This window comes from Mastigoproctus giganteus, chromosome 6 (genome assembly GCF_048544385.1).
Source record: "Mastigoproctus giganteus isolate SK-2022 chromosome 6, ASM4854438v1, whole genome shotgun sequence".
Classification (NCBI taxonomy): Eukaryota; Metazoa; Arthropoda; class Arachnida; order Uropygi; family Thelyphonidae; genus Mastigoproctus; species Mastigoproctus giganteus.
In genome coordinates, this window is record NC_143580.1 from 81564565 (window position 1) to 81580723 (window position 16159).

General features: G+C 39.6%; 1 protein-coding gene across 5 annotated transcripts in view; it reads left to right on the top strand.

The window, feature by feature from the left end:
• Positions 1-8669: 8669 nt before the first annotated feature.
• Tsen2 (tRNA splicing endonuclease subunit 2) overlaps positions 8670-16159 on the top strand; it is a 245765-nt gene continuing 238275 nt past the window's right edge. For 4 of the 5 annotated variants that reach the window (XM_090376069.1, XM_090376068.1, XM_090376071.1 and 1 more), the window contains exon 1: positions 8670-9018. In XM_090376069.1, the coding sequence (XP_090232195.1) occupies positions 8806-9018 (213 nt within the window). In that variant the 5' untranslated portion in view covers positions 8670-8805. The remainder of the gene's footprint in view (positions 9019-16159) is intronic. The other variant, XM_090376072.1, reaches the window with a different exon arrangement.

The following is a 16159-nucleotide window of genomic DNA, read 5'->3' on the forward strand; positions in this document are numbered from 1 at the left end:
TCCCTGCACAACCAGCCCCAAGGTCCCTTTCATTCTCTAATACTGTCAGTGTAGTACCACAGAGTTGATACGTTGCTCTGGGGTTGAAGTTTCCCCTATGTAGTACTTTACATTTGTCAATAAACTTCATTTGCCACCTCTCAGCCCATCTGCTCAGCATTTCCAGATCCTGTTGCAGCAGCATAGTGTCAGTAGTGTCCTTGACAACCCTGCCAACCTTCGTATCGTCTGCAAACTTGGACATTAAGCTTGATATACCATCATCAATATCATTAATAAATACAGAAAACAATAATGGACCCAACATTGAACCCTGAGGGACTCCAATAATAACATTAGTCGCGATGAGCAGTGTCCATTGATTACCTCTCTCTGCCTTCTCCCCCTCAACCACCCCTTTATCCATAGCAGCAATTTGCCTCCAATGCCACACTGCTTCAATTTGTCCAGCAGTCTTGCATGTGCAACAGTATCAAAAGCCTTTCTAAGATCCAAGTATATAATATCAGAGTTATTCCCTGCATCCAGTTCTTTTGTGACTGCATCATAGTATCCAATTAAATTGGTCATGCAAGACTTCCTCTTAACAAAACCATGCTGTGTCCGAGCTATAACTGAAGTCTTGTCTAGATGATCCTGCGGTGCTTCTTTAACAAGTGCCTCCATTAATTTTCCTGGAACAGAAGTTAAACTCACAGGTCTATAATTACTTGTGTCAGCTTTTCATCCTACTTTGTGAAATGGGGTCACATTTGCACATCTCCAGTCTGTGGGTAACTCCCCTGAGTCCAAGGAAGCTCTCATAATTATGGCTAAGGGTTTGCTTACTTCCTTTACTGCCTTTCTTGTGTTTATCTTCAACAATTTCTCCTCCACTTTATTCTCAGTTATTACAAGATTATCTAGCTTACTGCCAGAGTTGAATACACCTCTGGCATTCCCCTCGCTGAATAACTCTTCATGTGTGAATATCGATGCAAAATATTCATTTAGTTTGTTAGCGACCTGAGGGATCATGAACAGTTGAACCATCGATATCAAATGGACCAATCTGATTCATCCTCTTCCTTCTAGAGTTTACATAAGTAAAGAACTCTTTGTTGTTTTTCTTTGCATCCTTTGCCAAAGATTTCTCATAATCTGCCTTTGCCTGCCTAACCTCCTTTGTGACTTGGTTACAGACCAGCTTATATCTATCATAGGCTTCTGTGTGATGTGTTAATTTATATGTATCCCATGCAGTTTTCTTCTCTGCCATGTGTCTCATTAGTTCATCTGACATCCATTTAGGCCTAAACCTTGAACAATATTTCTTAGTTGGTATGTAAATCCTGGTAGCTTCCAAGATAGGTTCTTTCAATGCTTCCCATTTTGAATTTGCTGTTGGTAACATCATCAGTTGGTCCCACTGTATAGAAATTAAATACTGTCTCAGACCATCGTAGTCACCTTTATGAAAGCAATAACCCTTCCCTTTACCCCTGATGATAGTTACCTCTTTGAGTAAATCCCATTTCAGCACACTGTGATCACTGCCACCTAGTGGTTCATTTATCCGCAGATTCTTAATGCATGAAGAATCACTACTGATAATCAAATCAAGAGTATTACTCCCTCTAATTCCCTTCCAAAAATTCTGATGTAGAAAACAATCATCCAGTAAATCCACTTAAGCCTTGCTAGTGTGTAACTGACCAACCCCGGACGAACCCGTTTGCAGTTCTTTCTCTTTTATGGGTTGTGTTAGGATAGCTAAGAATAGAAATAGGTGCATGTATACTTGCGTGTACACCAATGCTGGGAGTTTAGTAAATAAATTTGATGAATTTGAGGTATTGCTCAAAACATGAAAGGCAGATATTGTTGGGATATCAGAGACGTGGTGTCACACAGATATAAGGAATGCAGAACTGGAATTTGGAGAGTACAACATCTACAGAAAGGATAGACTGGATAGGAAGGGAGGAGGGGTTATGCTATTAGTTAAGAAATACATAAAATCCAAGGAAGTGAAGCCAGTGGACATCGCTGGGCAGTGCAGTGTCGAGTCAGTTTGGTGTGACATCAGCATTGGGGGATCAAAATTGAGAGTAGAAGTGGGCTATAGGCCTAATGACTCTGATGAGTATAATAAGTAACTGTACAGGGAAATAGAGTGGGCCAGTAAATCAGAATCTTATAATGGGAGATTTTACTTTCCCAGATATTGACTGGAATTTGGGGGCTGGTCACTCACACACTAGCAAGGCTTTTGTGGATTCATTGGATGATTGTTTTCTACATCAGCATATTCGGGAGGCAACTAGAGGGAGGAATACTCTTGATTTGATTTTCAGCAGTGATTCTTCATGCATTAAGAATCTGCAGATAAATGAACCACTAGGTGGCAGTGATCACAGTGTGCTGAAGTGGGATTTACTCAAAGAGGTAACTACCATTAGGGGTAAAGGGAAGGGTTATTGCTTTCGTAAAGGCGACTAAGGTGGACTGAGACAGTATTTAAATTCTATACAGTGGGACCAACTGATGATGTTACCAAAAGCAAATTCAAAATGGGAAGCATTCGAAGAACTTATCTTGGAAGCTACTAGGCTTTACATACCAACTAAGAAATATTGTTCAAGGCTTAGGCCCAAATGGATGTCAGTTGAACTGATGAGGCATATGGCAGAGAAGAAACATGCATGGGATACATACAAATTAACACATGACACAGAAGACTATGATAGATACAAGTTGATCTGTAAGCAAGTTACAAAGGAGGTTAGGCAGGCGAAGGCAGATTACGAGAAATCTTCGGCAAGGGATGCAAAGCGTTCTTTACTTATGTAAACTCTAGAAGGAAGGGGGTGAATCAGATTGGTCCACTTGATATCGATGGGTCAACTGTTGATGATCCTGCTTAGGTAGCTAACAAACTAAATGAATATTTTGCATCGACATTCACACATGAGGAGTTATTTAGCGAGGGGAAAGCCAGAGGTGTATTCAACTCTAGCAGTAAGCTAGAGAATCTTGTAATACCTGAGAGTAAAATGGAGGAGAAATTGTTGAAGATAAACACAAGAAAGGCCCCCAGGGTGGATGGGATCTATCCAGTTATATTAAAGGAGGCAGCAGAGGAAGTAAGCAAACCCTTAGCCATAATTATGAGAGGTTCCTTGGACTCAGGGGAGGTACCCATAGACTGGAGATGTGCAAATGTGACCCCAATTCACAAAGGAGGATCAAAGGCTGACCTGTGAGTTTAACTTCTGTTCCAGGAAAATTAATGGAGGCACTAGTTAAAAAAACATTGCAGGATAATTTAGACAAGACTTCAGTTATAGCTCGGCACAGCATGGTTTTGTTAAGGGGAAGTCTTGCCTGACCAATTTGATTGGATACTATGATGCAGTCACAAAGGAACTGGATGCAGGGAATAACTTGGTAGTATATACTTGGATCTTAGAAAGGCTTTTGATACTGTTGCACATGGAAGACTGCTGCACAAATTGGAGCAGTGTGACATTGGAGGCAAATTGCTGCTGTGGATAAAGGGGTGGCTGAGGGGGAGAAGACAGAGAGTGGTAATCAATGGATACTGCTCATCGTGGACTAATGTTATTATTGGAGTCCTTCAGGGTTCAATGTTGGGTCCATTATTGTTTTCTGTATTTATAAATGATATTGATGATGGTATATCAAGCTTAATGTCCAAGTTTGCAGACGATACAAAGGTAGGCAGGGTTGTCATGGACACTACTGACACTATGCTGCTGCAACAGGATCTGGAAAGGTTGAACAGCTGGGCTGAGAGGTGGCAAATGAAGTTTAACATTGACAAATGTAAAGTACTACACATGGGAAACAGCAACCCCAGAGCAACGTATCAACTCTGTGGTACTACACTGACAGTGGTAGAGAATGAAAGGGACCTGGGGGTGGTTGTGCAGGCAGATATCAAATTCTCTGAGCGGTGCAGAAATGCTGCAAGGTAGCTCATGGTGTATTGTCAATGTTATATATAGGAATTTTTCTAGCAGGGATAAGGAGGTGATTATTCCCTTGTATAAGGCATTGGTCAAGCCACACCTAGAGTACTGTATACAGGTCTGGAGGCCGCATTTCAAGAAGGATGTGGAGGTGCTGGAACGATTGCAGAGAAGGGCAGCAAGATTAGTGAATGGAACAAAGGGGTGCTCTTACGAAGAAAGGCTTAAATTTTGCAAATTACAGTGTCTGGAGACTATGCACCAGCAAGGTGATCTGATAGAGGTGTATAAGGTATTGAATGGTTTAAGCTTGCTCAATGCTGATGGGATTCTTCCTCTCGCTCAGAATAATCACCTGAGAGGGCATAAATTCAAATTGAGCAAAGACAGATGTAGGATAGACGTGCGGAAATTTCCCTTTAGCCAGAAAGTGGTTGGTTGGTGGAACAGACTTCCATCCCTTGTCGTATAAGTTGATAGCCTAAATACGTTTAAGGCTCAGCTGGACAGGTATTTTGACCGAACAGAGGGGTGAAGTGGAAGTGGTTTTTTTTTTTTTTTTTTTTTTTTGGCTGATGCTGCATAAGCTTGCTTTCTTGGATGAAATGCCTCTACTAATGCTAATGCTAACCCACAAATTCCAGTCAATATCTGGGAAATTAAAATCTCCCATTATAAGACTCTCTGATTTTACTGGACCACTCTATTTCCCTGTACAGTTTCTTATTATACTCATCAGCGCCAGATGCCAACCGCAACCAAACATTGCCGACCAAATGCAGAAGCGAAGGCTCAGATGGTTTGGCGACGTATGTAGAAGGGCACGAACAGAATACCATCCAGACTCCTTTGGAGACAACGATCAACCCAATGGAGCATCCAACAGACCGTTCCTTGGAAAACGTGGGCCAAGCAAGTGGAAAATGACTTGAAGAGCCGACGTCTCGACCTCAACCAGGCCAGGCCAGGACTGACACCATGGATCGTAAAGTATGGAAGAACATCACAGAGCAAGTCCGAAACCCTGCGGCACCTACAGCAGCATACTGGTTGCATGGCCAAACGCCTCCCCCAGCTGCCATCTAAGGACCAAGAAGAAGAAGAAGAAGAAGAATATTCATCAGAGTCACTAAGCCTATAGCCCACTTCTACTCTCAATTTTGATCTCCCAATGCTTATGTCACACCAAACTGTCTCGACACTGCACTCTCCAACGATGTTGACTGGCTTCACTTCCTTGGATTTTATGTGTTTCTTAACTAATAGCATAACCCCTCCTCCCTTCCTATCCTGTCTATCCTTTCTATAGACGTTGTACTCCCCAAATTCCAGTTCTGCATTCCTTATATATGTGTGACACCACGTCTCTGAAATCCCAACAATATCTGCCTTTGCAACAATTAGGCAGCAATACCTCAAATTCATCAAATTTATTTACTAAACTCCTAGCATTGGTGTACACGCAAGTATACATGCACCTGTTCTTTTTCTTAGCTACCCTAACATAACCCATGTGTTTACTTGTACCGCAATGACTCCCAGCACTGTCTGAAATATCCCGCATCTTGTTTTTCAGGCTTCTGCTCATTCCAGTAGAAGCAGTGCAAGAATCTCTTTCACCTCTGCCATTGGCTACTGTTAATCTATTAGTCTTTGTCTCTCCGCAAGCTAGTAGTTTTCTGACCAACCGAACACTGCCTCGATAGCATCAGCAAACATTCTTGCACCCTTTCTATTTAAGTGTATCCCATCCCTGTAGAACAAGTTTCTCCTGTTAACAAGTACAGTCCAGTCTGAAAAAAATTCTACCCCTTGAGCCTTGCACAATCTTTCTAAGGCCGAATTGAACGACCAGGCTCTCCTCATATACTCCGTCCTTTCGTGTCTGGGCAGAATTGCAGACACTTTCAAATTCAACCCTAATTCACGGCTTTTTTTCAACAGTGACCTGTACTTGTTAAGTAATTCTGCCGGTCTCCTACTCTTGATATCATTAGTGCCAACGTGTACAACTATATCACCTTTTGTGCCCTTAAAAGATGATATCAGAATAAATATCAGAAAAGATAATATCGTCACTTAGATGATCGGAATATCAGAGCAAGTACTCTATACTTCCTCTCACATTCCGAATCTCTAAGTGACGGTAACTGATCTGTTTTAATTGTTAAACTATACAAAATATACGAGACATTACCGAAGTAAATTTAAATTAATAGGAATCAAAATCGTTAGTGGAAGTTGAACATTTACAAAATTCCATGGTATACATGCAAAATAATCTCATTGGCTTCAAAAAATGAAACATTAGATTTGCATTTTCAAAACAATTTGAGTGATGGAAACTAGCATTACCCATTGTGAAAATTTCACAATTGGTAGCAAATCTTTTATTGTCTAATATTTTCCGGAAAATTTTTAAATAACTTTTTTAAAATTAAAAAAAATTTAAGTAAATAAATTTTTTTCCGACGCAATTCAACAGCCAATCAGAAAGCAGCTCCAGAGAAACCACGCCCATAAAACGCCTCCGGCAAAACTGGTTATATCCCCGCTTCAACTACTTAACGGATTTGCTATCTCCCCCCCCCCCACTGGTATACTACCTCCAGTAGGGTGAACTCTCGCAACCATTGGTATAGTACCACCTCCAGTGGGTGCGGGACTTCGCCCTCTTCAGGGCAGACAAGGATTGTAATGGTCTAAGTCCACTTGGCTTGGGACATATCTAGTTGTGACCCACTTCCTCGTAGCGTAGACGAGCACTGGGCACGCTTTCCTTCCTTTCGTTCACTTACTCCTTTCGTTATACTTTTTTTTTTTAAGTGACCGCTCTTGAAATTTATAAGAGTGCACTTCGGAGTCGGACTGTTTATTTTGCGCTATAATATCAAACCATTTCTTGCGGGGGGTTAAGTGTTCCTTTGTTCACTTTTCTCAAGTGCAGCTCCCGCTCTATTTACCGTAAACAAAACGGCCTCTAACTGACACTACAATTGTCCCGTTCGTAGACCGAACTGCCTCCATTGACAATGCTAATTTACGCTCTACCTCAAACAAACAAGAGTGCAAACATCAGCAATTTGCTTAACTCTGTTTGTTTAAAATATAATAAATTTCGAAATAAAAAATTTATTATTTTTCTGGAGTTATAAGATTGGGATCTTACACATCCCTATAAAAACTGTATGCGACCCGTTGACCACGTGAGGTACGAGAGTGCGATGTTAGTCGACCTACATAGCATAGATAAGGTTGCCAGTGGTTCAGTAGGTAGTAAAATTCCGAGCGTAATGGGTAAAAGGAAGGATTTATGGGACTTTGATAAAGGACAGATTGTGGGTGCTCGACAAGCTGGTGCCTCGATTTTCCAAACGGCTGAACTGGTGGGGTGTTCGAGTGCTGCTGTACTTAAAGTGTACCAGGACTGGAGTCAAAATGGTCAAACGACGACCTGACAGTGAAACTGCAAAGGTCAGCGAAAGGTTGATGTTAGAGGTAAGTTCCGGGTCCGACGACTTGAACAGGTACAACACTGTTGAAGAGTTGACTACCTAATACAACATGGGCCAACCCGGAACAATATCTGGCATGACCATGCTTCGCACCTCTGGACCATTCCATCATACGACCCCTACAGCATCCTCTTCTAACCAAGGTTCATCTGCGTAATAGACTCACCTGGTGCAAAGAGCATGCAAGTTGGATGTTAGAAGACAGGAAGAAGGTGTTCTAGTCGGGTGAGTCACGTTATTTACTCCACACCGTGGATGGTCGTGTACGGATTTAGCGTCAACAACATGAGGCTCTTGATCCATCATGCATGGTATCAAAGTGCAGGCTGGTGGAGGCGGTTGTATGGTGTGGGGCATGTTGCACTGGCAGGAACTTGGACCCCTGGTGCATGTGGAACAACATAACAGTGTTCTCCCCTCTATTACACTTTTTACCAAATGGCGATGGTGTCTTCCAAGATGATAATGCGCCGAGCCATCGGGCACTTGGTTTGCAGGAATTGTTTGAGAAACACACTTCTGACTTCCAGCATATCGATTGGCCTTTCCATAGTGTCACCTGTGGGACACTATGGAAAGGCATATCAGGCTTCTGGCTACACCAATTACCTCTATACTTGTATTGCTGGGCGCCTTACACACAGCTTGGTTGGCCATACCTCCCGAACGTTTACGACCTCTTGTTGAATCAATGCCACGTCTGATGGCTGCTGTACAGAGGGCAAAAGGAGGACCTATGAAGTATAAGGTAGGTGGTCATAATTCAGTGATCGCTCAGTATATAAAAATAATGTGTATTTAAAAATTTTTTTCTGAATTACTGAAAAAAGAAAGAGAGTACTGTACGTGGTAAATTTCCACCATAGAACTGGACAAATAGATTGAGTGACATGCACATGCTCCTTCAGAATACGCAAATTAGACATAATTTGGAATCAGAACTTCAATCCTAGGTAGGAGCTGTCAATTCGCCGCTGTCAGGATAAAGTAAAGAATTATCTAAAACTGTTTTGGTCAAAAATCCATATAGTTTAAATGTACCATAATAAATAATAAAAAAAAAGTAACGAGTTTTCATCGTTTTATAATCACGGTTATAAGTAATGAATCGTTACCGTTTTATGATAATTTCCCATATGTAACACGTTATGATGCAGCTGTAGCACAGCGAAGTATATGTTACTACTCTGTGAGCAGTAGCGTGTTGGAGTTGTTTCATTGTAATGCGATTTAGGACTTCAAAGTAGGGAATTATTGTACTTGTGAAATATAATTTTGTTCAGAGAGGCTTTACTACAGTTCTTTGATATTTCGTTATGAGCTACGTTCCAGAACTGAAATTAAGACCTAAACGTAATGTTTTTATAACAAAACAGGTTCCATTTCCACTGCCTCTTGCTTTTGGTGGAACGGGCCAGCTAGAAAAGAGCGAAATTGCCGTAGCATACTGGAATTACTATACTGGATATTTACAGAAGGATGGAATTGTTGTTACGGACCCGTCAAGTATAAATGCATTGTATTATATGGTAGGTGCAATAATACAATTTAGCAAAATTGCAGTCATCATACTCAGGTCTTGTTGTGATCATGAATATGATCATGACTAATGTCGAAAAGTCCCGTCCACTTAGGATTTTCGGAAGTTTTTAATTTATAGACACAATGTCTTCTCCCACTCGTCGTTCGTTGGAGTTCTGATGTATTTTGGTGATGGATTTAGAGCTCTCGGACCACGGATGCCGGGTACAATGGATTACTAATGGTTTGCCTCCGAGGGTAGAATTCATTTTCGTTATTTTAATATTCGTTAAAATTCAAGGAGAATGTGTGTATGAAGAAACGTCCTACATGCATATATTGAGGTAATTCCTCTCATTATTTTGAAAATTGATTAATAACGTAGGACATACTGAGCCTTGTTGCTCTTTCGTTTACCGACTTAAGTAAAGAAGTCTGCTGCTTTTCTTTGCATTATTTACCAGACTTAATTTGCCTTAGCTTGCCTAACCTCTTATTTGATTTGATTATAGTATGTCTGCTGTTGACTTCTGTATCATCTGTTAATTTATATGCAACCCATGCATTTTTTTTTTTCTCTGTCATAAGGTTCATCTGACATCCATTTCGGACAGTAATCGAGGCATGTGATACAAGAAAGCAAGTGCATGAGCTTATGTAGCATCAGCCAAAAAAAAAAAAAAAAAATTCACACAACCATTCCCTCTAAATGTTTGTCCAGTTCATCCTTGAATTTATTTAAGCTATCAACTTCCACAACGACATATGGAAGTTTGTTCCAACAATTAACCACCCACTGGCTAAAGGCAAATTTCCGCACATCAGTTCTACAACTGTCTTTCCTTAATTTGAATTTATGCCCCCTTAGGTTCGTATTCTGAGCAAGTGGAAGAATCCCATCAGAATTCAGCGTGCTCAACCCATTCAAGGCCTTATACACCTCAATCAGATCACCTCGCAGGTGCCTAATCTCCAGCCGCTACAATTTGCAGAACTCTTGGTAAGAGGATCCCTTCATTCCCCTCACCAATCTTGTTGCCCTTCTCTATACACGCTCAAGCAAATCTACATCCTTCCTAAAATGGTGCCTCCAGATCTGTATGCAATACTCAAGGCGTGTCCTGACCATTGCCTTATACAAAGGAATAATCACCTCCTTTTCCGGCGCCTCCGTAGCCAGGTGGGAAGGAGCAGCAGTGCATAGCACACGCTTCTTGATTAGACCGGGGTTCGAGCCCGTCACCACCAAATACAGAGGATGCGGAAAGGTCAGGGAATGACCACCTCATATCCCTGGAGCAATATGGCCTTAGTTGCTAATGCTCCTGAAAACCAAATAACAACAATAACCTCCTTTTCCTTGCTAGCAAAATTCCTGTATATCATTAACAAAACCCCATGACCTGCTCTTGCAGCCTCTCTGCATTGCTCAGAAAACTTCATATCTGACTGCACAATTACTTCCAGGTCTTTTTCATTTCCTACCACCCTAAGTGTAGTACCACACAGTTGGTATGTTCCTCTGGGGTTAATTCTACCCATATGCAGTACTTTGCATTTGTCAATGTTGTCTTCAGTTGCCACTTCACCCATCTGGCCAAATTTTCTAAATCCTGTTGCAGTAGCACACTGCCATTACTTCCATTAACAACCCTGCCAACCTTTGTATCATCTGCAAACTTTGACACTAAGCCTGATATACATTCATCAGTATCATTGGCCTTAGTTGCTAATGCACCAATAAAATCCAAACCAAAATCAATATCATTGATAAATATAGAAAACAACAGTGGGCCCAAAACTGAACCCTGTGGGACTCCACTAATAACATTAGTTCACAAATAGCAGTGCCTATTGATTACCACCCTCTGTCTTCTCCCACTCAACCACCCTTTTATCCATTGTAGCAACTTACCCTTAATACCATTCTTCTCCAATTTATACAGTAGTCTTCCATGTGCAACAGTGTCAAAAGCTTTCCTGAAATTCAAGTATATGATATCAAAATTATTTTTTGCATCCAGTTCCTTTGTAACCACATCATAGTATCCAATCATATTTGTCAGACAAGACGTTCCCTTAACAAACCCATGCCATGTTTGAATTATTGCTGCAGTCTTGTCTAGATGATCCTGCAATGCATCTTTAACCAGTGACTCCATTATTTTACCTGGAACAGAAGTTAAACTAACTGGTCTGTAATTACTCATGTCATCCTTCAGTACCCCTTTTTGAATTGCAGATACATTTGCACATCTACAGTCTGTGGGGACCTCCCCTGTGAGTCGAAGGATGCTCTCATAATTATGGCTAAGGGTTTGCTTAGTTCCTTTGCCGTCTCCTTTAATATAACTGGATAGATCCCATCCACCCCATTGGATAGATCCCATAGATCCCATTTGTTAACAAAGTGTAACTTTCAGTCTGGAAACGCCAACTTTGCTTTTTAGTGATAATTTTAAAAGATTATCGCTAAAAAGCAAATCTGACCACCCAGGTGCCTTTCTTATGTTTAACTTCAACAATTTCTCCTCCACTTTGCTCTCAGTTATTACAAAATCATTAAGTGCCCTGCTACAATTTGATAACCTTCTGGCATTTTCCTTCCTTAATAACTCATGTGTGAATAGATGCAAAATACTCATTCAGTTTGTTTGCTATCTGAGCAAATTGATATCAAGTGGACCAATCTGACTCATCCCCTTTCTTTTAGAGTTTATAAGTAAAGAAATCCTTGCTGTTGTTCTTAGCATCCTTTGCCAAAGATTTCTCGTTATCTGTCTTTACTTGCGCAATCTCCTTTGTGACTTGATTACAGACTAGTTTATATCTGCCATAGGCTTCTGTGTCACCTGATAATTTATATGCATCCCATGCATTTTTCTTCTCTGCCACGAGTCTAATTTATTCATTTGACAACCATTTAGGATGTCAGATGATTCTTGAATGGGATCTCTTAATTGGTATAAAAAGCCTAGTAGATTCTATGATTACTTTCCTGAATGCTTTCTATTTAGAATTTGGTTTACATCAGTTGGTTCCACTGCACAGAATTTAAAAACTATCTGAGATCACTGCAGTCAGCTTTACGAAAGCAAAGATTTGCCCTGGACTAGTTACATCTTTAAGTACATCCCACGTCGGTACACTGTGACCACTGTAGAATTTGTTTACTCACATTTATAGGATTATTTATTGGGTGGTCAGAAATTGTAATTCTGACCACCCAGTAAATACCTGGCAGTGATGGTGTGGCATCTGACATGTCTTTCAAAAATAATTCCCCCACATTACACTTTAAAATCCAAAAATTATTTCTAGTTTCCCAAATGTAGGCAAATTTTACTGCAGTATTTCCTGAATTTTTTTTATGGAGTAATTAAATATTAGCAGCTGTCACTACTCCCACAAGTTAAGCAAATATCTACAGTTACATAGTTGTTTTTGAAAAATTTGTTATTGTTTTCATATAGTAAAAATGCAGAAATGCAACATGATATTCATTCAAGATGGATGCTATTCCTCAAGAAGCAAGGTAAGTATCACATATTGTGCATTGTCAAGCACATCAGATTTGAAATAAAATTTTGAAAAATAGTATGTAATATGACATATTTTAAAAGTTTTTTGAAGTATTTGTACATACGATAAGCAGAAGTATATGCACATATGCATGTTTAAAATTTCACATGCTTAATGGCCTTTCAACAGAAAATATTTTCAGTATAATATATTTTTTGCCTAATATATATATTTTTTAATTTTCAGAAGAATTAATGTTCTGTATGATTTTTATAAAAATTATAAGTACATTTTATTATTATTTTTTTAGAATGAAAAGATCCATACAGTAATTATTGCAATCCTTTAATTGACTGTCCTGTAGCTATTTTGACACAATTACTTATAAGATGGATGTAGAAAATAATTTCAACATTGTATATTTGAACTTTAACAGTTCAAACGTTCCAGCTCAGACAGTAACCTCCTTTGTGAGAGGTTACTGTCTGAGCTGGAATGTTGTAATTATGTTTAAGATTCTAATATGGATCAGAAAGGGTGGCTGCAGGATGTGAAGCACAGGATTGCGAGCATTGGTTATGTTTTAGACTGGTCAAACATTAGTAGTAGGGTCTTCAAGGATTAGTTCGGGGACCATCAGTTTAGTAAGGACCATGGATGTCCTTTTGACGATTTAGCAAACATTTGCTTGTTGCAATAGGGGGTCATTATCCTGCTGTGTAAGGCTGCACTTAGAATACTGCATCCAAGTATGGAAACTAAATCTTAAACAGATATACTGCTCCTTGAAAGAGTACACAAATTGGCAACCTGTTTGGTAAAATCTACAAAAGGGCACTCATATAGTTATATATTTTGAATATGTTGGCTATTATAGAGCTTGGAAATCAGGCACCTTAGTGAGAACTTGATTGAGGTTTATGAGCCTCAGAGGGAATAGAAATGAATGAATACAAAATTTATGCTGTTAAATTTGTGCATAAATTCAAAGTACAGAGAAAGAGATTGTCTGTAATTGTAGAATATAAATTTAATTTTAAGTCAGTGAGTTGTTAATTGCTGAAATAAGTTACCTCCAAGGATGGTTGAGACTGACTGCTTTATGAAATTCTGAAATCACCTGGTCACCTTCATGAGGAAAGAAACAAATAGGTTATTTTCTGTTGTTTTATATTTTTCTTTTTTATTTTATATATATATATATATATATATATATTTTTTATGAGAACCCCAAACACGAGAGGTATTAGAACCTATAGTACTTAGTACCGTGCTTGGGTTGGAGGTTGAGAAGACGAAAGAAGATATTTGTTGATATTGGACTTGAACTTCTGTAGATTGTAATTTTCAGGAAATACGTATGAAGGAAGGTTGTTCCAGAAAATGGCAGTTGAATGAATAAATGAGGAAGATGAAAAGTTGGTTCTGTGGGTTTGAAGTTGGACAGTAAATGGATGTTGGCTGGTGGCGGCACGTGTTCGGACTGTTTTGAAAGAGAGAGCGGGAATTATAGAAGCCAATTCAGAAGAACAGTGCCCATGGAAGTATCTGTAGAAAAGGCATGCAGCCGAAACAGTGCGTCTATGAGAAAGCGAGTGGAGAGACTCTGTTAGAGATGAATCATTAATTAACCTAACTGCCCTCTTCTGAATGGAATCAAGAAGCCTGATAGAGGTTATGGGGGCACCACCCCAGATGTGGGAACAATATTCCATGGCGGATTTGCGATTTATACAGAGTGAGCAGTTGTTTGGAAGAAAAGTAACGCCGAGAGTGAAAGAGAAAACCAAGTTTTTTAGATGCAGAGGAAGCAATATTTGTAATGTGCTTGTGCCAAGAGAGATCAGAAGTCAGGGTAATCACCAAAAGAGATATATCATTTTGCCTAGAAATCGGAGTGTCACTAAAGATAAGCATAGGAGCAGAAGAATCCTTTTTGCGAGATATAAGACAAGACTGAGTTTTAGAAGGGTTGAAATCAACTAAGTTGTCTTTGCCCCACTGGAGAATTACCTGAAGATCGGCATTTAAGGAATTGGCAGCAGATTTTCGAGAACTTGAAGCTGATTGAGCTGGACAAGGTTTCTCAAAATGGAAAGTTGAATGCAATGTGCTATCATCGGCAAAACTATGGATAGGATTTCCATTCATTGGAAGAAGGTCATTAATATACAAGAGGAAAAGAGTGGGGGAAAGAATTGAACCTTGGGGAGACACCGGCATTAGTGGAGAAGTTAGAAGACAGAGAGCCATCTACCATCACCCTCAGTGAGTGATCAGAGAGAAAACTGGATAACTAATTACTAAAAACAGTTGGCAAACCATAAGATGGAAGCTTGTTTAGAAGACCTTTATGCCAAACACAATCAAAAGCCTTTGAGATGTCAAGAGCAACTACTTGTGTTTCACCGAACCTTTCCATTGAATTAGTCCATAAATGGGTAACATAAGCCAGAATATCACCAGTGGATCGACACTGACGGAATCCATACTGGCGATCGTTGATCAGATGGAAGGTTTCTAGGTAGTTTAAGAGTTGGCGGTTAATTGATTTCTCCATTACTTTAGAAAGAGTAGAAGTAATTGCAATGGGACGATAATTGGATGGGAGGGATTTGTCACCCTTTTTAGGAACTGGCTGGATATGAGCAAATTTCCAAGCAGAAGGAAAAACACCTTTGGAATAAGAAAGTGAAAAAAGGCGGCAAAGAATAGGAGTAAGTTCAGGAGCACAGGTTTTGAGAACAAGTGGAGAAGTACCATCAGGACCTGGAGCTTTCTTAGCATCAAGATTCATCAAAATCCTTCTGATATCCTTTTGACGGAAGACCACAGCAGGCATTGAATGGAGCGTGTTAGGAATGGTGGGAGGTGTTTTACCAAGATCATTAATACATGAGCTTGAAGAAAAATGGGATGCTAGCAGGTCAGCTTTATCCTTGGCTGAAGTGACAACAGAACCATCTGGTTTGGACAGAGGTGGGAGCAGAGATGGGCAAAAGTTGCGGCCAATAGCTTTGGCAAGAGACCAGAATGCTCGGCTACCATTAGGGCAAGAAGCAAGTTTTCTACTCTTAGCCTGTTCAAACTCTAGTTTGGACTGATTAATAACTAATATATATATATATATATATATATATATATATATATATTTATTTTGTACTTTTTTATTTATTTAGTTTTTTACCAGTGCAGGAAAAGCATGTGGAAAATTTGCACTGTATGGCTAATACGGTAAAAATATTTAGTATGCAGTATCCCTGGTCGTGGCCAATGATTTTTGCTTGAATCCATCCCCGAAGTCACGTAAAATCCTAACCTTTTTCACTAAACAAAAATGAAAGTCTATTAAAAACATGACTCTTCCTATAAGTGTTTTTTTCCTTCTAATTGTAACTATTATTCTCATTTTATGTCCTTCAGTTCGTAGGCCACACACAGTGGCTAGCAATTACATCCTTCACTTCGACAGAACCAATCATATCCTCCACTTCAACTTTTTGTTTACCACACTCAGGGGTATCAAATACTAAATTTCAACCGGCTAATACTAATGAAAGTGACAACCATGAATGCAATTGTCCATAGCTCTATTTGGATCCTTTTAAGTATACATATGCCCGTTTT